The 22,497-nt window shown below is 34.9% G+C and overlaps 1 protein-coding gene across 1 annotated transcript in view; it reads right to left on the bottom strand.

Annotated features, from left to right (window-relative positions):
• The window catches only part of LOC150098007 (uncharacterized), a 134,116-nt gene that overhangs the window by 33,060 nt on the left and 78,559 nt on the right, over positions 1 to 22,497 (bottom strand). Inside the window, exon 4 of the mRNA XM_090406389.1 lies at positions 32 to 70. Within this exon, the coding sequence (XP_090262515.1) occupies positions 32 to 70 (39 nt within the window). The remainder of the gene's footprint in view (positions 1 to 31; positions 71 to 22,497) is intronic.

Here is a 22,497-nt window from a genome sequence, read left to right as displayed (position 1 = left end):
TATTTGACAAAATTTCAGCAAACTATCTTACCATTACTTTTGGTAGAATATTAATTGCACACTGGCTAACCTAATGAAAAAAGAAAATAAGAGAACAGTATTAATAAAGTGAAGAAAATTTGCACATAGTTTGAAAACACATGCGTTGCTTGATGAAGGCTTTAAAATCTTTCATGTAATTACAATAAATGAACGTATCATAGAAACTGATGCATCCAGAGCAAATAATTTCATTATTTAATCTTAAAATCAACAGATGAAGAAGAAATACAAACTGAGTGACTTAACTTATATCAAAATATACAGTTTATGCAGCATTCTCTTGATTCCTAAGATAGGATACACGCAATAGTAAGGGAATTAGCATTGTTGGGAATTGCTGCAGGATAGGCTTGGATGGAATTTTTTTTCACTATTAGAATCATCAGAAACAGGTTGCATACAGGACAAAACTAACTACAGTACTTCTGGCAACCGAAATCGTGTTTGGTTTGTCTGCGGGAAGAGGAAGAGCAGGACGTATATTTGGACGTGTGGTTATTGTGTTCATTAAAAGTGGGGTTTTAAAATCCCACTTTTAATGAAAATCTGCTGCCATCAAATGAATCACATTTTCGTGCTAAATTTCTCCCCTTAAACTAAAAAAAAAATTACGTTACAGCAAATTGCACACCTGAAACTAGATTTTTGAGGCTTCTTATGCCTAAAGACCTTCTTGCTCTTAGAAACTTTAATTTTGTAGTATAAACCGGTTAGCTCCTGTTACAATAGAATTATTATTATTATTATTATTATTATTATGGAATATATTGACTGTATTTTCGTGTATTCGTCTGGCTGGTTTGAAGATATAAAACCCGAGTCCCTAAGAGGAACAGTAGTATGGTAGGCACTTTGAACCAGATCAAAATCATGATAAGATAAGGAATCGTGACGTGATTGGTTGTTGAGATGATGACGTCATGAGTTTGGAATGTTTGGAATTTCCCTGGGGGTATTCCAAACATTCCAAATGTTTGGAATACCCCAAACATTTGGGGTATTCCAAATGTTTGGGGTATTCCATAACCCAAATATGGAATATCCCAAATGTGTCAATGGCTTCAGTTCTTGTTTTGGCTTGCATATGGAATTATGGGTGATGATAGAGATAAGGATTCGTGTCGTGATTGGTGGAACACTTCTGACCAGATCAAGATCAAGATAAGATAAGAAATGTCGTGGGTGTGTGTTGTTATCAGATGTAGATAAGTGACGTAATTTGTTAGGTCTAAATAACAGTAACAAAATAAAAATTTTAATTCACTGAGTTGCTTTAAAAAAAAGACAGATGTAATAGCTGATAATGTAATTGTGTCTTTTAGAAAGAATAAATTACAAACGAATTTTTTTTTCTTCTGAAATTTTTTGCCACAAACTAACCAGAGAATTTATTTTTTATTTTTGAGAAGCCACTCAGTGAATTAAAAGTCTTATTTGGTACATTTTTCTTTTCTTTTCAACCATTTGTACATGATATAAATTAAAAAACATATGACTGGCAGTCGAAACTTTTTTTTCTTCAAACTAAATAACACATGTTATTCCATTAGGAGAAAAGGAATAAATACTATCTTTTTCACTTTAACGCAATGCTGTTTTAAAAAAAAAGGTATTGTACTGTGCCAGATAACACAAATACAAATTTTGGGGATTGAGAAGACAGGAGAAATTAATGTTCATACAAGGTAACAAGAAGAAATAGACAGAAAACTTTTATGGTGTTTTCAAAATAAAGAGAAGGTACATTTTCTTTTCACGCACCTGTACATGATAAAACTTTAAAATCAAGTGACTGCGAGTCGAAACTTATTTCACAACTTTACCACCCATACTATTTTAGTGTAAGGAAATTAAAAACAGAGGTCATAACAAATAATAGAATTGTAATTTTGTGAATAAAGTACAAATGAAGTGAAAAGTGACAATTTTGTTACTATATTTGCAGATAGCTCCACAAGACTAGAAGAAAACACTCGTACCATATAGTAATGGCACGACTATTTGAATGTGGTTATTTTACAGAAATATAGTATATATTTTAACCCATCACATTATTAAAAAGTTTGGCATAGAAAAAAGGTATCGTACTCTGTGCAGAAAACAAAAATACAAATTTTAGAAAATGAGAAAACAGGATAAAGAAGAAATAGACAGAAAACATTTATGCTGTTTCCAAAAATAAAGAGAAGGTACATTTTTTTCTTTTCACACAACTGTAGATGATAAAAGTTAAAATCAAGCAACTGGAGTGCAATTCGAAACTTATTTCACAACGTTACCACCCATACATTCTAGTGATGGAGGAATTAAAAACAGAGACCATAGCAAATAATGAAATTGCAATTTTGAATAAAGTACAAATGAACTGAAAAATTACAATTTTGTTCTTATATCTGTAGATAACTTCACCAGACTAGAAAAATAGTCATACCAAATTCAAACAATATGACTGTTAGAATTTGATTATTTTACAGAGAGACAGCAAATATTTTAACTCATCATGTTAACAAACTCTTAAAAAAGGTTGGTGTAGAAAAGAAAAGAAGGTATATTCTTTCTTTTCTTTTTAAACATTTGTACATGATAAAAGTTTAAAAACATATGACTGGCAGTCAAAACGTTTTTTTTCAAAACTTGACAGGAGAACAAAAAAAGAAAAAAAAAGACAGATGTGATAGCTGATAATGCAATTGTGTCTCTTGAAATGAATAAAATACAAATGAATTTTTTTTCTTGTGAAATTTCTTGCCACAAAATAACCAGGCTTTTTTTTAAAAAAAAAACTACCCAGTGAATTAAAAGTCTCATTTGGTACATTTTTCTTTTCTTTTCAAACATTTGTACATGATATAAGTTTAAAAACATATGACTGGCAGTCAAAACTTTTTTTTTCCTTCTAAACTTCACAACCCATGCTATTCCATTAGGACAATGGGGAAAAAAGATATATGTGATAGCTAATAATATAATTGTGTCTTTCGAAATAAATAAAGTACAAATGATTTTTTTCTTGTGAAATTGTGGTTTAGTTACAGAGAGAAAGATTAGATATCTTAACCCATCAAGTTACTAAACTTTTAAAACGTTTGTTGTATAAATAAAAAGGTATCGTAGCATGCAGATAACAAGTGAATCAACATGTAAATATCAAATAATACTCACATAGGAAGAGAAAAATCAAAAAACATTAACGAACTTAATAGTCAGATCCGCTCTTCATTTAAATGATACTAAATGATGAAAACAATATGGGTAGGAATTTCAAAACTTTGAAAGGGTGATGAATTTCCTGCTTAGTGTGGTCATAAATATTTATTTGAAGATAAACATTTTTTATTCTTCTTTACAATTTTTCTGTCTTTCTTCCTTTTTTTCTTTTTTTTTATTTTGATGGTTGACATTGTTGCATTTTGTTTTCAAGAAATATGGTAACCTGCATTCAGACACGTGAATATTTTTTAGAAAGGAATGCGAAAAAACCTTGTTTTGTCTCATTTTCATTACTTAACTTACTAATGCTAAAATATGAAAATAAATTTCAGTTACATAAGTAAGTTAAGAGGTTTGTAATTAAAGTGCATCTGTTAGCATTTGGTGATTTAATACTAGTGCAATATAAAATATGCATTTGTAACTTAATGAACAAAGATGTGTGCTGTTGTAGCATTTTCCACAGTGAAGCTTTACTCAGTTATTCTGATTACAAATTCGTGCAAAACATCATAGGGAGGATATGAGTCATGAAAAAGGTGACGTTTCATGACTCATATCCCTTAATATGAGTCATGAAACGTCAAAATCAAAGGTTTGGATTATCGTGTGGGAAGTATTATCAAACCCTCAAGTAAGACCAAGAGAATTCCAACCCCCCCCCCCCAGTCAGAAAAGTTCACAAGTAGACACAACAATTTTGCAAAAAACTTTTTTTTCTTTACAATTTTTCTTTCTTTCTGTCTTTCTTTCTGAGCTAATTTTCATTTGAAATGAGAATAAATAATTATTTATTTGTATTGGAAAGAATATCTAATATAATTATTCTGTCAAATATATATATAAATATCCTTACTCTGAAATAAATGTGGGACTGAGACTACAACAGTCAATTGGGACTGTTGTAGTCTCTTTGAATTGGGAAATGAGTTTAACATAGGTGAACTATGTAAAAACCATAGTTCAACTTATTTTGAAATATCACGTGGTGAAAAATCACATGAATTACATGTAAACACCAGTGGCAAATCATACATTATCTACATCAGTGCAAATGTTAAATCAGAAGAATAAGAAGAAAAAATAATACTGTCTTTTTCACTTTATTTAATTTCTGTATGGTAGATTCAGTAAATACAATTTGTTAATAATATTACAGTCAAATAAAAAGTAACATAGAAATTAACAAAGTATATATTACAGAGCTAATATTCATTTGAAATAATAAGAAATAACTATTTATTTGTTGTGCTGGCAAAAGAAGTTTCTAAAAGAAAACGCTTACGGGGAGTTCAAAATCTTGTTTGCCTCATATTCGTTACTTAAAATTACTAATGCTAAAGAAAAATAAATAAATAAATTATAATAAATAAATTTCAGTTACAGATATAGGTTAAGAGTACAAGGAATCAAAGATAAAATTAATAGTCATATTGGTTTAAAAAAAATGTAAGCATTAATTTACTACAGCAATAATTTCCCATGGGAACAAAGAGTTCCAACCTAAACACATCATTTGTTACCTAGGTACAACAATTTGACGATCGGATATAAGAGAGATATCTTTAAGATAAGACTTAATGAGAAATCTACAGTGTTGGAAAATAAATTCACATACATTTTATTTATTTATTAATTTTGCTCAGTTATTCTGTTAGAATATGTAGTTAAACTGAATTTTAAAAGTAAAATAGATAAAATAACCAATCAATTTGAAAAAAAAAAAAATCATTTAACTTGTCAGAATTCCATACTCTAACAACACTCTGAATTCCAAACAGGAAATAACACATATATTCAACAAAACGGCGCATAGACTTTCCCACCAATCTTGGAAAACACATAGTATGAGCAACTGTGGGAAGGAATTAATACAGAGAACCAATTGGATAGTAATCTAAATTAAGTAGTCAACTAGATTTTTCTGGTTATTTACAGAAATATCTTTCAACTCCTATGTTTTGTGTGTTTTTGTGCTGTGAATATATGTTATCCCCAGCAAACTATAATGAAAAAAGAGTCAACTGCATTTCCGATCTTGTGTTTGTGTGTTTTGTGCTGTGAATATATATTAAAATCAACAATTTGGAATATTCAGAAAACCTCGATAGTTCTAAGATGCCGTATTCTGGAATGTAAGTTAATATTTTTTGTTTAACTTAAACATATCATGTCATATTTGTAATTTCAATGACCTGTGATTGTATGTTTTGGTAAGCGCCATTCTAACTCTAATACTGAATAGTTTTTTTTTCCATAAGAATAATCATAGGGTACATATATTAGAGTATTACTATGGGATACATTAGTGACTTTTTATTTCTAATGTTTGTGTTTGAGTGACATCATCATATAATTAAATTAATCACAAAAGCCTACATGCTGCCGCCACTAGACTTTACTATACTCTACGAATTCCCATAGTCTTTAGAATATGAATATAGAATAAAATATGTATGAGCTATTTAAAAAAAAGTGTGTGTTTGAGGGACACCAGCATATAATTAAATTATTCAGAAAATCCTATCAGTGCCGCCATCACGATTCTACTCTAAGAATTCCCACCTTTAACAGGAAAGAAATGTCCCAAACTTTATTGGAAAATTTCCACTAATATCTTCCTTTTCCATTTAAAACAGTTACGTCACTTATTTACAACTAACAAATTATGTCACTTATCTTCATTTGAAAACAACACACTTACACGTTACGATTCCTTATCTTATCTTGATCTTGTCAGAAGTGTCCCACCAATCACGACACGAATCCTTCTCTTCTAATATATCTTCCTTTTCCATTCAAAACAATAACGTCACTTATTTACAACTAACAAATGACGTCACTTATCTACATCTGAAAACAACTCACACCCACGACACGATTCCTTATCTCTAATCATCACCCATAATTCCATACGCAAACAAAACACAAGAACTGAAGCCATTGACACACATGCCCCCAGGGAAATTACAAACATTCCAAACTCATGACGTCACACACACACACGATGTCATCTTCTTTTCAACCAATGACGTCACGATTCCTTATCTTATCTTGATCTTGATCTTGTCAGAAGTGGCTACCATACTACTAATAGGAACGACCCTGCAAACCATATACGTGATCAGCTATACCATTGAAAATCCCTTAGAAATGATCTTCACATTCCAGATGTCATTAAAACCCAGGTTTTTTGGCCAATGGGAGTTGTCTCAGCATTCAAAAAACGAGGCATCTTCTTGCGTTGAAGATGCTATTCTACATCCCACCAGCTCTTAACTTTATACAAATTTCAATCCGCCCATGCTTAAAATGCTGCTCACGTGTTTGGAGTGGTTCACTTAAAAATTATCTAAAAATTATTGAATTTGTCCAGTGGAGAGCAATTACACCTCACAGATAATCCCTCTCTTACAGATTCACTTCAATCTCTGTCTCATACACAAAGTTTTGGCATTGTGTCTGTTCTACAGGTGCTTCAATGGTCATTGCTCCAACGAACTGGCACCCATCATTTCTCTACTTTCTGTTGCAACTGTTAATACAAGAGCAGCAGCTGCTCTTGTATCAACAGGCTCTTCTCTTAACTGTTCAAAAAATTTTAAAAAATAAATGAATACATTAAATCAGTTTTCACCTTCACCCCATACATATCAGTGCTATGTATGGAGTCCTCACCTGCGCCCCATACATGGCACTAATATGTTTATAGGTCCTTCAATCTCTCGTGTATGAGATCAATATGAAATATATCGAATATTACATTCACTCTGATATCACATTTTTTGTGGATACACTTTCAGGAAAAGTTCCAAGGTTCGTTGATCCTAATTCGTAATTTTTTGGTACAGCTGATCATAACCTAACTGTTGTATCAAACTCAGTTTACTATCAGCGCATAACAAATGCTATTTTGATTGTAGAAAGATGAAACAGTTTCTCCCACAACAAAACAAAATTACCTATATATCATTCAATAATTAAATATGATTATATTGAAACTTTGAAGCTCAATCCGCTTATATCATCCATACTGGTTGTAATGAATAGTGGAATGTTCTCAGGACGTTTTATCAAATTCTGACAAAATGTTTAATTAAGCTTTATGAGAAAGAAGTATGATCCTCATCTTGGAGAAACAGAGATTAGCAAAATAGTCGTCTTTACTCTGGCAACAAGCAGAAACTGAGTTTATGAGGTTATAACAGGGGTTATAATCTCATAAGAGATTTATAATAGAGGAAATACTAATTCTGATTCTGATGAATTTTAACCAAGGTAATATTTTTAGAAGACTCACAAAGTAGAAACTGAACGTATATACAGGACATCATTTCTTACTACACATTATGCATAATTATACAGACACATCCTTTCCTTTAATATGTTTAAAATATACACCACAACATAGCTCATTTACATAATGTCTTCATATGGCCTCCGGTGTGTGTTTTCTTGGTTGCAAAATACCACTTAACAACTGACTTATCTGGAACAAAAATCTTGCAGACAATGGTAATTCGTATGTATCATCCAATAAGTCATTCAGCGTGGAGGGATTCATTGATTATCTCCGCTTCCGTTTTATTAGATTTTTTGATTAAAATTTCATTCACACGATGACGTGCTTATTGGTATAATGGCTGTAATTTCAAGCAGTTTTGAGAGAAATGGAAACCCGTCCTTATTGTCCATTGCTCTTTAAAAATGTGTTGTGTTTAAATGTTTCAATAAGACTTTGAACACGTAACACTTTTCCACCAAATTTGTTGAAACAGATTCTTCATTATCATCAAAATATCTCCTGAAATATTTGCGCAAAATCATGATTTTTTCTTTTCCAAACTTTTCCAGATCTTCACGCACCATAAATGTATCAAATACTGAAACAGACCTGACAATTTCTGATTCATTTTCAGTAAACCTTTTTTTTTTTATCAAATACGTTGTTCCTTCATCTATTAGTATTTTCGTTCAATATTCAAACAGTTCTCTGAATAGATTATCTGAATACCATTATATACATCTACACTATTTATGTAATCTACAACTTTCCTCTCGAAAGGTGGAACTTCTTTCAAGGCATTCATGGTACTGTCCACATGGTATTTCGACTTATTAGTAAGTATTCTCTTTAAAATCAGGGAAAGTTGTTTGAATGAAGTTTAAAAATCCGAGAGAAAATGGATTCTTCTTGCAAAGCATTTCTATGTCTTTATTTTCTTAACATGCCTTTTGATGTTGCAACATATCCTCTTTTCCAATGCATATTTCCTTCAAATACGTTACCATTGCAGAGCAGTTGTTAACAAGTGCAGCCAGTGCTCCAGCTCTCTTAAACACCTACCGTATGCCGAATGCAGATATCTGAACGTCAGGATTTGTGTTTGTGACACGGCCACTGCTTTTTCCAGTTCTTTCAGTCTTTTTTGACGAATTCTGGTAACAGTACATAATTTTTTACTACTGTTTCAATGCCAGAAACAGAGGGAGCATCTTTAATATAATTTAAAACAGCCAGATTCAAATTATGTGCAGTACAGTGTGTTGATATAAGATCCGGCATGTCTCTTTTAGTTTTGCCACTAATACATTTGTTTCCTATCAGGTTTCCTGCTCCATCTATTACAATGTCTAGCTTTCAGCCTTCTATGCAAGAATAACTTAATCACTTCCCTCTTTCTCATATCTATCTATTTATCTCATATAAAGAACAGGTTCCTCCTTATTTCAAAATATCTGTAGAATCATCTAAAAGAAGACTCATTCTCCTGGAGTCTTTGATTTCTTAATTAATTCTTGTTTAATAACATCAGAAATAACTGACACAAATTCTTTACATTTCTTGTCATTCTGGTACTGCTCTATTGGATCTGGATCTACAGTATATTATATCACACTCATTTAGCAAGGCCATCAAGTTTTTGAGATTAGTAAATGGTTTACTGAATTTAGCTATATAATAGGCTGTATTTGAAAGGCATTTAGGGTGTTCAAGCATTTTAGAATCCATTTTCCTTTGGCAAGTAGCTAGAGGTATGTTTTCTGAGTTATTTCTGGCCAAGTCTATGTCACAGCATTTTATGTGAGAATTGAATGCTTCGTGAAACTTGAATGTCTCAACTTTGAAAACTACTGTAGCAATCTAGAGTTAATGTCAGCAGCCCCAGGTTATTATTTACAGATATTAAAAAAATGCAACTTTGTCTTTGTAGCACAACACGTGAATTTGTGAAGCTATTTTGTTTTGGAAAGAAGGTCTTACCTGATTGTTTTTACTTCATAGCACAACAGAACTCTTTCGCGCAATGCTTTTTAATACTTTCTGGTCCCTGCAATTCACCTCCAGTATTGCATCGTTTCAGAAATCTTAAAAGTGCAGTTTGTGTTTTATTGTTTACTGTTCATAATGATGGGTGAATTTATGTAAATTATCAATAAAACATAATTTAATAGGAAAGACAAATAATAAAATTCTCATAAACAGCCAGATGATAGCGAGGTCAGATTCTCATTTCACGATGCAATCAGTCAATTTTTATGTTGCTTCCATCGATGACAGGTTATTTGCAAACCTGTAATACATTTTATACTGTAGTTTAAAATAACTCCAGGGATATATTTTATTTTCTATTTTTATAAATGTTATATTTTTTTTTGTTTTTTCATTTATTTTTTACATTGTCCGGAAACCAATATTATTTCATATAATCCAGTATTATTTAACTTAAATTGCATCTTATTTTTGGCACAAAGTGTGATTAAGAGAGATTTGATATAGGGATAGAATATGAAAGATTCTATGCCATAGGGATAGAATATGAAGGATATGTTGTTTTTTCACAAGACAGAAATGACATAGAAATGGAAAGGAGTGTTACTTTTGGGAGTAAATCAGCGAGTCAAAATTGGCAGTATTTTGGTAAAACCATTTAGCATGAGGGAGAGGCTAGCAATACAACATTGGTAGTGTTGTCACATGCTTACTGATACAGAAGACGATGATTGAGAAGTGTATCTACAAATTAATTTTGTATTCCAAAGCGAGTGATTATTGGAGACTTTAACTGTACACACATAGAGTGCAAGATGCAAAGACCATGAAAGAAAGAAACGAAAATGAGTTACTGAGTGATAGTAGACTTTGACAAATGAGAAAAATGTGATTCAGAGAACACGTGTTGAAACTGATGAGAACATTATAGAATATGACAGTAAGCGAGGCGACTTTGCTACGTTTAGTCGAAGAGATTCACGATGCAACTGTGATATGGGATGTGCAGGCATGAGAAAATACAGTGTAATAAATTACAGCAATTATTTTTTTGGATAAGAACGGTAAACTAAATGAAAGTTAAATGGATGAATGACATCATTAAGAAGAGTTACATAGAAGAAGTTTATATAGTATGAAATACAGAGAGAGAGAGAGAGAAAGAAAACGATGATGCAGTAATGAATGAATATTCCAGTAAAGCGACAAACACATCAAGGAAAGCAAATAAGATTTTGAGAGGAAAATAGCTGAGCGGGATAAGAGAAATGCTAAAGGATTTTTTCTGTAGCTAAGGGAAATGCTACGGAATTTTATGTAATAAGTTAATGGCCAGGTTGTCAGTGTATAGTAATCCACGTGAAAATGATATACTATCCGACATTGGAGAGGGGGGGGGGGGATGGGGCAAACAGATGATCTGGAAGTCTAAGGATCTTGCATAATATCGATATAAGCAGAGCATTAGAAATATCAGGGTGGGTGTGTTAAAGAAATGTGCGAATAACTGGTAATATATTTGACATGGTATTTTACTTTGAGTTTTAACGTGGGCACAGTGCAAAAGGTGTGAAAGAGGATAGTTCCGTTTCGCAGGAGTCATGCTAAAGCAGAGATAGAAAAGTTGGCCAGTTGGTATTTCTGGATTAGTTAAAATCTTAGAAAATTTAGCTAGAATCAAATTCTAACTAATTATTTAATTAGTTAGAATTTCTAATAATGGATATCATATTATATCATTCTTGCATGAAAAGACAATATGATACAAGACTTTATGCGAACAATACTGCTTGTTAAGTAGGAAATATAGTTTCAGTAATCTAGTACATACAGTTTATAAAGACTGACAAATGCGTTGCATAAAAGTAATGAGTACGGTGATATTACTTGACTTCTCCGAGTGTTTTGATTGATAATCAGACTAGATTTTTACATAGCTAAGGATGAGCAGGCGTGCGTAATAAGTTGGTGGCATGGGTAACAGGATGGTCATCTGACAAATCGAAATGTAGTGCACAGGGGGAACAGAGCCACAGAAAACAAAAGTAACAAGCGATCTTGCCACATGCCTGTCTTTGTGTCTCTTCTATTTCATTTTCAAATTAATGATATTAGGGATAGTTTCAATGGTTGGCTATAATGTTGATTGCTAATGATAAAAAGTTGAGAATAGCAAGAAGTTTCACGATAATTTGAATAGTAATGTGATCAGAGCTGAATGAATGGCAGCTTAATGCTATTACTGTAAGTGTCCTATCAATATGTAATGCGTTGAGGGAACCAGGAAAGTGAAGAAGCTGGGATCAAGGTATTATAGTGAAGAGGGAGTTGAAGCTCAGTGGAACATACTGCAACAACAGAAAAGACAACGGAAAACGATATTTACTGTGTCCTAAGTGAAATACAGAAGGCTGACAGAAAGCACTTTTTCCTCTTTATTCAAATGCACGAGTATTCACATGTATGTAGGTTTAGTCGCTTGACTTTCGTAGGAAAAGAGGAAGAGATCGAGAGAATAGGGAGCACAGACGTGGATAATACGATAGCCGTTGAATGCCGGTCAGTGAGTGACTTTAAAGGGAATTATGTTGCGTGATATGTGAGAAAGAATGGACTTTCGGCGATGAGTCCGTAGAGGTAATCAAGCGATAACAAAACAATAACAACAAAATAATGAAAAATTATGTCATTAGGTAAATATAAAATTCTTCAAGTTATATATCTTTAAACTACATATATATACAGGGTGTTCGGGATAAATTTGACATATTTATAATTAATTATATTTTTCCGTAAGTTACATGTATTAACACACACTTCTCTTCATTTAAAAGTTTGGACCCTTCTTCATTCATATACAAGATGTCAGAAAGGATGGATAGCTGGAACCCACCTGAATCATGGAAGAGAATAACTTGTATCATGATGATTCGTGCCCGCCATCAAAATAAGGATATTACGACTGCTGCCCAATGCTCCCTGAATACAGTAAAAACAATCAGGCATGAACTAGAGACTTGCAATGGTGACTACGAGGATGTAGCAAGAAGAAAGATCCCTAGCAGACGATCTGATTGCGTTCGTACAGCAGAATTCCTCGCAAATCTGCAGGAACAGGTGTTGAAGAACCCTGGCATTGGAATTCGGGCTTTGTTCGTGGAGTTGCTAACTGTAGTCAAGCCCTGGATAACAAGGGTAGCCAATGGTAGGCCGTATGTATGGCAGCAGGATTCGGCCCCTTGCCACACCTCTGGGAAAAGTCAAAAATGGTTGTCTGAAAATTTCTACGACTTCACCAGTCCAAATGTTTGGCCTCCAAACTCCCCAGACCTTAACCCCATGGATTATTTTGTATGGGGCGCAGTTGAAAAAGACACCAATCGCACTTCCAGTAATACAAAAGCCCAGTTAATGGATAAAATTAAAACAGTTTTTGCGGCCCTTCCCAGGGAGACTGTAGCATCAGCTTGTTCGAGGTTCCGAAGCAGAATTGAAGCTGTGATCGATGCTAATGGTGGTTATTTTGAGTAAATCTTGTTGATAGTATTGTAATTAACTCTGCCTGTAATGTTTTTTTGTCAATTCATTAAATTTAATAGATACAAAGAAGATTTTCTTTTTCCTTACGAAATTGTCAAATTTATCCCGAACACCCTGTATAAACATAAATTTACCTCATATCCTTTATTAAGCTGATTAATACAATTATATTCTTCCGATATCATAGCTCGGCATGAATTCATTTTAAAACATCCTGTCGTCATTTTTTCTTCATTCACCGATGGGATAAAAATACTATTATGAGGAAAGACGTGTTCGTCCCTTGATTTTGTTATTATTGTACTTTTCAGATCGTGTAAGTTAACACACATGTTTTTCCCCTAAACTTATGGAAACCTGACTCCAAGCTCTAAACAGGAAACTCGATGTAAGACTAGCATTTTCCCTGGATTGCCTTAAAAGCATCTTGTAAAAGAATGCAAATTCTTCGAACACGGCTATTCGAATGTGCTATAAAAGTTCAAACTCTATATCCGCGTTTTGTAAGTATCAGCTTTCATTAAACATCTGCCATCGCTATCTTAAGGACGGATGACAACAGGCGTAGCTATGCAGACGTAGCGATCGAATTTATTCTAAAAATTACTTACGAATAATGTTTCGACTGATAAATCGTTTCTGTTTTTACTTGACTATTGAAACTAAAGTATATTAGCATTTAACGTCCTAACTAAAAGAGGGGAGTAGTCCGTAAAATCGAGTAGTCGTACTAAGTCAAAAAGTCCATAGATTTGCTTCTATATGAAACCAGAAGCTTTCGATACACTGCTTGATCAACAGGCACCATAGTGTAAGGAATAAACAGCCACGACGCCCACCAATTACGGTGACTGCAGCAGTCCTACGGGGTATACTTTTCACAAGAGTACGACAGCAATCAATGGGAATTTTGGACCATTCTTCCTATACGCAAGTACGAGGGGGGGGGATCTGGAAATTTCTGATAAAACCTAGAATAAAAATGATATTAGAGCAACCGATACCACAAGAAAGAACATACGAGGATTATAAGAATATAAGATGATAAGTTACCTTCATAACTCTATCACTAGTATGTTTTTTCTTGTAGTTATATCAGTTCCTTTAATAGCCTTTTTGTCTAGGTGTTTATCAGAACTTTCCGCCGTCCCCCTTCGTAATATAGTGCTGGACTGTTGTGGGGCGGAGTACCTTGACCTGGCTTCCTTACTTCAACAACACCAACAGGGTAGGACGAGAGGCAGAGGTCTTTTGCTATAAGTAACGACTTAATACAAATTGTACATCTACCCACTGAATCTTCCGATAACCCTCTTAACTGTTTTTGACCAGTTCCCCCTCCAAATAGACCGTAGAGGTCACCTCTCCTATGAAAAACTCAGACCACAATCTAGTACAAATATCCTGTCTCAAAGAATGCCTCTCCTCCAGCCACTCCCGAACTCATACCTTCTGAAACTACAAAGGAGCCATTTGGGATGATGTACGGAATTTCTACGCTTTTCCTTGGTCTGACGACTGCTTCCACTCATATGATTCTAGCACCTGCTGCAAACGAGTCGCAGAAAGTATTCTCACTGGTATGAAGGCCTTCGTACCCCATTCAACCCATAAACCTCATCCCCTTTTCAAGCGTTGGTTCGACCGAAAATGTATCAAAGCGTTCGAAGGTAAAAAATTCAGCTTACTCCATGTGGCTCGCATCAGTAACTCCAGCTTCATACTCTGCTTATACCAAAGCACGAAATATGTGAAAATCAGTCATCAGCGGATCTAAATTCGGCTTCACGAAGGCCAACAGCAGAAAACCTGTCTCCTGTGCAAATGGAAACCAGGCTTTCTGGTTCCGTGCTCAGACCGGTGGACGCAACGCAACTTCTCGTCTCCTGCACTTCCACCTTTCTCTCTCTTTCTCTCTCATCCAAAAGGGCACCATTCTTACTTAATTAAAATAGAAAAGTGACCTCCTGGCATCACATTACTAGTTTCCTTTAACTTCTGAATAAAGGTAAATTACCTGCTACCATATCGGAATCCAAGCACGGTATGCCTCCTAGTTTTTCAAAAAAAAAAAAAAAAAAACTCAAGAAACTACTAAGTCATCAACCTTGGATACGAAAAAGACTTACGATCCTGATGGCATTTCTCTAATTGTTCTCACACATTGTGCTCCAAAGCTAACATCTCTCCTGCATCTTCTCTATAATTCATTATACATATCTGCTACTTCTCCCAATGCATGGAAGCAATATCATACCCGTCACCTCTGTCCTCTAAAAATTAATGGATAAAGCAATCAATAGCTAACTCATCCAGCTTACTCATTAATCAGCGACCACAAGTACGGGTTCTGCCACAGCTGATCTTCGTAGTTTACACCACCCACCACTGGACACGTTCCATAGTAATGTTCGGAGAAAATGATGTCGCCCTTGACATTTCTAAAGCTTTCGATCGTGAGTGGCATCGCTATCTTTGTTCTCGGGCACCCTCTTTAATTGAGCAGCCGCTTTCTCTCTTGTCATTCTTTAAGAATCACGGTAGATAGCTCCTTCTCTTCGAGCTTCAACACCAATGGTGGAGTGCCTCATAGCTCTGTCTTATCACCTATTCTTTTTGTTCCTGTACATAAATGACCTACCCACAACACCCACTAATCCTATCATCTGCAGTAGAGTACTGCATGGTTTAGTAGGATAAGTGAAGAGTACTATCGTCTGCAAAGCTGTGACATCCAAGGCTACAAGAACATCTATAAGTAATGCCTTAAACATTGATATACATACTCTCATTCAATGGAGCGAGGATAACCTTGTGATATTCAATGCCATCAAAACATAATATTGCCTTTTCTCGCGCAAAAGAGATTCCAGCTCACCTACCCTAACCGGCTATCAATAATACACGAATCTCCATGCAATAACGCACCACATCAATAGACTTCTCAGCAAACACACCCAACCAACTCTTAGCTTTATACAATCCCAAATCTGCCATTGTTTACAATACCGCTCGAATATTTGAGGTGGTGGTGGTGCACCGAAAGCTTCCCTTAAAATCATCGACGCCGTCAAGAGGCGAGCAATTTAGCTCATATATGATACCTCTCTTACAGTTTCACTTCCACCTCCATCTCACAGACACAGTGTTTCAACACTGTCTATTCTACAGGTTCTTCAATAGTCACTGCTCCAGTGAATCCTCAGCTATTCCTCCTCCACTTTCTGTTGCGCCTGTTTGTTCGATAACAGCAGCTGCCAGCACATCCCTTTTCTCTGCAACTGCAAACACACCGAACTTGATTCTATCGTTCCACTTTTTATACCGTGTGCCTCTATCCTCTGGTATAGTCTTCCTTATGAAGTATTCTCAAACACCTACAATCTGCAACTTCAACATATAAATAAATAACATAAAATAAACTTAATCTGCAACTCGCATCCCCAAATCCCCTAGAAGCGGTTCATGAGACTGATATGCTTATAAGTCCTTCGACATCTCATATTTGGCATCAATATGAAAAACAAAATTAGAAATGAAACTTCTATTTTTTTATTTTATATTGATGAACATATTCGGTGTATGTTCGATGCACTGAACATACACCGTAGGTATACATGAAGTGAATTTTATAATTATTAATTTAATCTATACTACACTCAGAATTTCGCTGTATCTATAGATCTAGTATTTTTTTTTTTATTTATTTTTTTTTGTAAGCAAGACTTTACTACAAACACAAACACTAATTGTCGTATGCCATTGCGAAACAAGTTATCCTCGTTTTTCATTCTTCATGAATACTTCTGGTATAGTGTCTTAATAACTTCTGTATAAAACAATTATTTCCCATATGAAGTAAGATTAAAATATTTTAGCAGTAAGTTTTGGAAATCGCTACTCAGCTAGTCTCTGCCATTACCCATCAGCAATAGCTTCAACACATCGCTTTCGATAATTTTAGATCTAACAGAGGACAGTAGTCTAACATACTCTTGTCATGTAATGAAATACTAAATCGTAAGACTCGTACAATTGTCTGAAACTGTGTGTACTCAACAATCGGTTTTTTTAAATTTTTTTATTATTATTTTATTTTATTAATATTAATGCGGGATTAAAATACGAATTATTAATTCCACATCTAGACGAGGGAAAATCCGCCTTAACTGTCTCAGATTTCGAATAAGTAGGGAAAGGGTTTAAAATATCGTAGAGAAAGTTCATCTAGTTAGCAACTAGAATCGAAGACTAGGCTTATTGGGATCTTTTCTGTGTCATTCTAGTAACACAGTACCAGAAATAGATGGTCTGTGTAGCCAGAAATTGGTGCCACAATTTCGGCCTCACACAGGCAGACAATTTTGATACTATTCAATTAATGCCTTGCTGTCCAATTCATTACGGATATCTAGTTAACGTAGTGAACTGCCGTGAGCGTGAAAATAACCTCAACATGCTTGATATCTACTCCATTCTGCAACTATGTTTCTCATCCCACACAGAGATGAAGAATTACTCCTGTTCCACTAGGTTTGCTTACAGTGAATCACGAACATCTCTTTCACATCCCATCCATTTCACCACATCCCGAAGATTCTCAATGGGAATGTGATCTGTTAGATAACGGAACTAGTTCATTACTCCTGATATTAAGGCATATATGGAGTGGGAGAAAAACTAACCTAGACCATTCTTCATAACCAACTTGCATTATTGTCATGAAGAATGATAGATACATGGCGTTGTGTAGTTTTCGTTATTCTTCTTGTTATACTACACTATAAAATATACAAGAAATGGAATTATCACTCCATGCGACTCTTCTCCAATCCTTTACTATCCACTGAAGTTGTTGTATTCCCTTAGCCTTAGCAACTTGTTTTTGTCGGATGTCTGGTATCCTCAAAGGTTTTCCACTATTATATCCCATTTGGGACTATGTCCTACGCATATCGAGTTCAAAAGCTGTCTGTCACTCTTTCTAGTTATATAATGCAGTTTTTACCAAATTATGGAAAAACCCTTGGACTTTAAGATAATGTCGATCCTTCTACTTTTCGTATCGGTTAGCCATGTGCTCTGCGTTATAGCAATGAGCTGTTATAGTAACCATTCTAGAAAGGCAGTGTTTCAGAAATAGTCTTAATGAAAATCGTTACATCCTTCTTTTACATCCTTCATCTCCTCATGCAACATTGTTGCAATCAGAAGGTGCCTGGTAAGCATGAACTACAATTGACTGTGCGAGAGCAGCGTATCAACGTGCGCTTCGTGGTCAAAGCCAAATAACTGGAAGGAGACCTCCACATCGCCTTTAAGGAATGTCGAGAACCGACTGAGGCTTTGGACCAGATGTCCAATCCTCACAATCAGATGGTGCGCCCGGTTAGTAAGTATCGACTGGGTAGAGAACGATCGAGGGTGGGCTAGCAATTTGGGACTTAGCCGACCAAATTGTGCTCTCTCTCTATTGGCTTGAACCAGAAATATGCATGACGGTACAACTTGATGAAATTTCATGACCGAGTTGGCATTGCCCCTGCAGGCATGAAACAAGGCCTCTCTGTTTTTGTCAGAGAACCCGAGCAAATAGTGAAAAGTCAGCTACTAAACAGACTCAACATATAGAAGAAGAAGAAGAAGAAGAAAAACAAACTCGACATCACAAGAATTGAAGATAGGAAACATCAATATAAGGAGCATTAATGGAAGGGAAAAGAAATCGTGCTTGCAGAAGAACCCGAAAAGTACCACGTGAAGATAATTGGCATCATTGAAATAACGAAGACAAAAATAGGTGAGAACTTACTAAATAATAAGTACATGATGTTATATGGGAAATAATTATCAAGGAAGGAGGGACGAAAGCATTCAACACCAAACATAAAGCTAAACTTCTTGAGTGGAGGACAGCTTCAAGTAGAGTTATGTGGGAAAACTTCAGAATGGGGAAATGGACAGTGAAACTTATTTGTGTCTATGATCCCACAGAAGATACTGATTAAGGAAGAAGTGAAGGAAGTTTTCGAGACATTAGCACAGGCGCTGACATAAAGAGGATGGAAAAAGTGGTCCTTTGGACATCTAAACAGCAGACTAGGAAATGAGTCTCTTAGAAACATTTTGGGAAAATTTGGAGAAAAGGGTAATTATAATAATAATGGTAAGTATTTGATGGATTTCTGCTCGGGATAAACTAGTCATTACTAAAAACATGTTCCAGTACAAATATGTGCACAAGTTCACGTGGAGAGAAGACACAAGAAATAAGAAAAGCCCCATTAACTATGTTATTGTTGATATCTTCATACTGGTTCAGTATGCAAAAGTGCACGGAGTATTTTAAATTGGAAATGACAATTACTTATTTTAAGTAGGACAAAAATCAATATCATATTGAAAAGAACAGTATGTAAAAAGTTTTAAAAAGAATTACATTTGAGCAACTTTTGCAGGTAAACATTAAACTCAAGTATACAAACATTATTGAAGAAAGAATGGAATAGTTTGTAAACAAGAAAGCTTGAACTGTCAATGGCAAACTCTGATGAAAACATTGATTGATTCAGCTAGGGAGGCATTTGGTGAAGTTGTCTGCTAGGATAGAAATATAAGAAACTATGGTGGACACAAGAAGTTAAAGAAGCAGTCCAGGAGAAGAAGAAAGTATATCGAAAGTCCCAGCAAATAAGTCGGAAGATATCCTAGAAGAATACAGAGAAAAATGAAAGGGAGATAAGCTATGTGTAAGAGTAGCTAAACAAAAGTCATAGAAAGATATTGACAAGAATATAGAAGATAAATACCAGAAAAGTGGTAAAATGTTCTGGAGGCTATTGAAAAAGATTAAAAATAGAGGAAAGAGTACTCTAAAAGGAATCAAAGATGACTTGAAAACTTAAGATAAGAATATCCTAGATGTCTGGAGTAATTACTCGGAAAGACAATGGAACGAAAGAAACAGTGACAGAGCAGTTGTAGAACATTTTCAAGAGAAATGCAAACAGGAGTAAATACGAGTATTTGATGTAGAAAAAAGATATCAAAAACTTGAAATGTGGAAAGGTAGCTGGAGTAGATGAAATCCAACCAGAAATGCTTACACAAGGAGGTATAAAATATTTGCAGTGGTTGCACTGCATAATTCAGAGGTCCTCGTGAGAAGGTCGAATTTCAGACAATTGTAGTAAAGTTCTTATAGTTCCCACCCATAAGAAAGGGAATAAAGCTGAATGTGAGAAATTACAGACGAATTCACTGGACAATACACACTTTGCCTCTGAAATGAAATAGCAATTCTTTATTAATTTCGACGTGCTGAACACGAAAATGACAATAAAATTCGTTGATTGATTGGCACTTGTTTAGCAGAGGCTCAGTTGGCATTGCGTACATGAGTATCATTTGGCAAGGCTTCTATGGTTTGGAGGGAGCCAACAATCATGCAAATAACTGCTACTTCTTAATAGTACCACCCGTTTCGGAAAGCATCCCGAGGAAAAAGAAGTGCATAATAGCGTAACCGAATATACCATCTGTTATCCAGCCAACTCCGCACGGCAAAGAACTTCCCATTACCGAACTTCCGAAAGAATTTTCCATCGATTCAGAGAAAGAAAGCGAACCGATGTCGGGTTCTACTGAGCTTTCGGCGTCTAAGATGATTCATATGTCGGCCACGTACATCATCTGCGCCACATATTCTCACGCAAGAAGAATTGAACGATTTTGTTCGCGATCTGGATGTGTCCAATGCCAAAGCAGAGTTACTGGGATCAAGACTTCTACAATAGGATCTTCTGAAGAAAAATATCCGAGTGACTGACAAACCGAAGCCAATTTTGTATTTTCATTGTAATATTCGTGTTTAGCACCTCGAAATCTGTAAGAAATGACTAAATAAATCTAGGGTACATGAGTTTTGTAAACTTTTAGCCAGTGTTTCTCTTCTAAGTTTTCCAGGTAAGATTTATGCAAGCATACTTGAAAAGAGGATTAGACAAATTGTGGAAGAGAAACTTGGAGAAGAACAAGCTGAGTTCAGGCCAAACAGAGGTTGTCAAGAAGATCACGTTTTCACTTTATGAAAAAATAGTCGAGAAATCGCGGGAATATGACAAGGTTTTGTAGATCTGGAAAAGACATATGACAAGGCAGCCAGAGAAAAGCTCTTCAAAATACTACAATTATATTGGATGAATAGAACATTATACAGAGCAATGCATAGTCTATATTCAAGAGGTAAATCAGCAGTTAGAGTTCAAGTATAGGGAGATAGTATGATGTAAAATCAGGTGTAAAACAAGGATGAAAATTATCTCCACTCTTATTTATCATCGATATGGATTGCATTATGAAAGAAAGGGGCATTAAACCGGATACTAGAATCGGAGATATTAAACTTTGTTCTTTGCTCTATGCAAATGATGTTGTCCTCCTAAAAACAGCCAGTGGAAATCTTCAGGATTCTCTAACTAAATTGAATAACATCTGTAACAAATTTATTATGAAAATCAGTAATAAAACAAAAGTACAAATCTATGAAACTAGGCAGGAAAATATAAAAAACTTCAGCTGAATTCTGAATGGAGAGCCTACAAAACAAGTAAACTATTTTAGCTATTTATGTACAGTTTTTAGTGAGGATGGCAAATTATATTTGAAAATAGACAACAAAATAAGAAAATCTGGTATAGTTGACAGCCAGTTGAATAATTTATATAGAAGAAGTAGTGTATAAGACGGTCTATAAACCAACTTTATGTTATGGATCTGAGAACTTGGTTAGAAATAAAGGATCAAAGATTAGGGACCACAGATATGAGAGTTTTGAGAAGAATTAGGGAAGTGAATAGATGCCATCAATGATAAAATCATATTAAAATTGAAGACATTAGGAACGAATTTGACATTGTTTGCATTCAAAAATCTGTGAGCAGGACTAATCTAATGTGGTGGGTGGTATGGTCACTCGAACAGAATTGGAGAGGAAAGGTCAAAGCAAAACAGGTGTTCGATGCCAAGATGGCAGGAAAAAGATCCAGAGGAAGATCAAAGTCTAGGTGGATTAATTCTGTCTGAAGTGCTTTGGAAGAAGAAAATGTTAGATACGACAATATTGGAGTGCTTACCACTGATAGACTAATTTGGAGGAGAATTGTTGATGGAAGGTTATTAATAATATAAACTTATTCATCTAGTGCTGTCATAATATCCTGAAAACCCCTTGAGGGTAACATATCCGGAAATTGATGATGATAATTATCATCATGAGAAAATGTGACGTCACAGTCGTCATTGCGCAACGAAGATGCGTGCGTGCGTGCGTGCGTGCGTGTGTGTGTGTGTGTGTGTGTGTGTGTGTGTGTGTGTGTGTGTGTGTGTGTGTGTGTGTGTGTGTGTGTGTGTGTGTGAGAGAGAGAGAGAGA

This window comes from Typopeltis vanoorti, chromosome 16, assembly GCF_054136105.1.
Source record: "Typopeltis vanoorti isolate ZY-2024b chromosome 16, IOZ_Tvanoo_1.0, whole genome shotgun sequence".
Taxonomy (NCBI): Eukaryota; Metazoa; Arthropoda; class Arachnida; order Uropygi; family Thelyphonidae; genus Typopeltis; species Typopeltis vanoorti.
The sequence above is the reverse complement of the archived record's forward strand: the minus strand, read 5'-3'. Positions and strand labels throughout refer to the sequence as shown.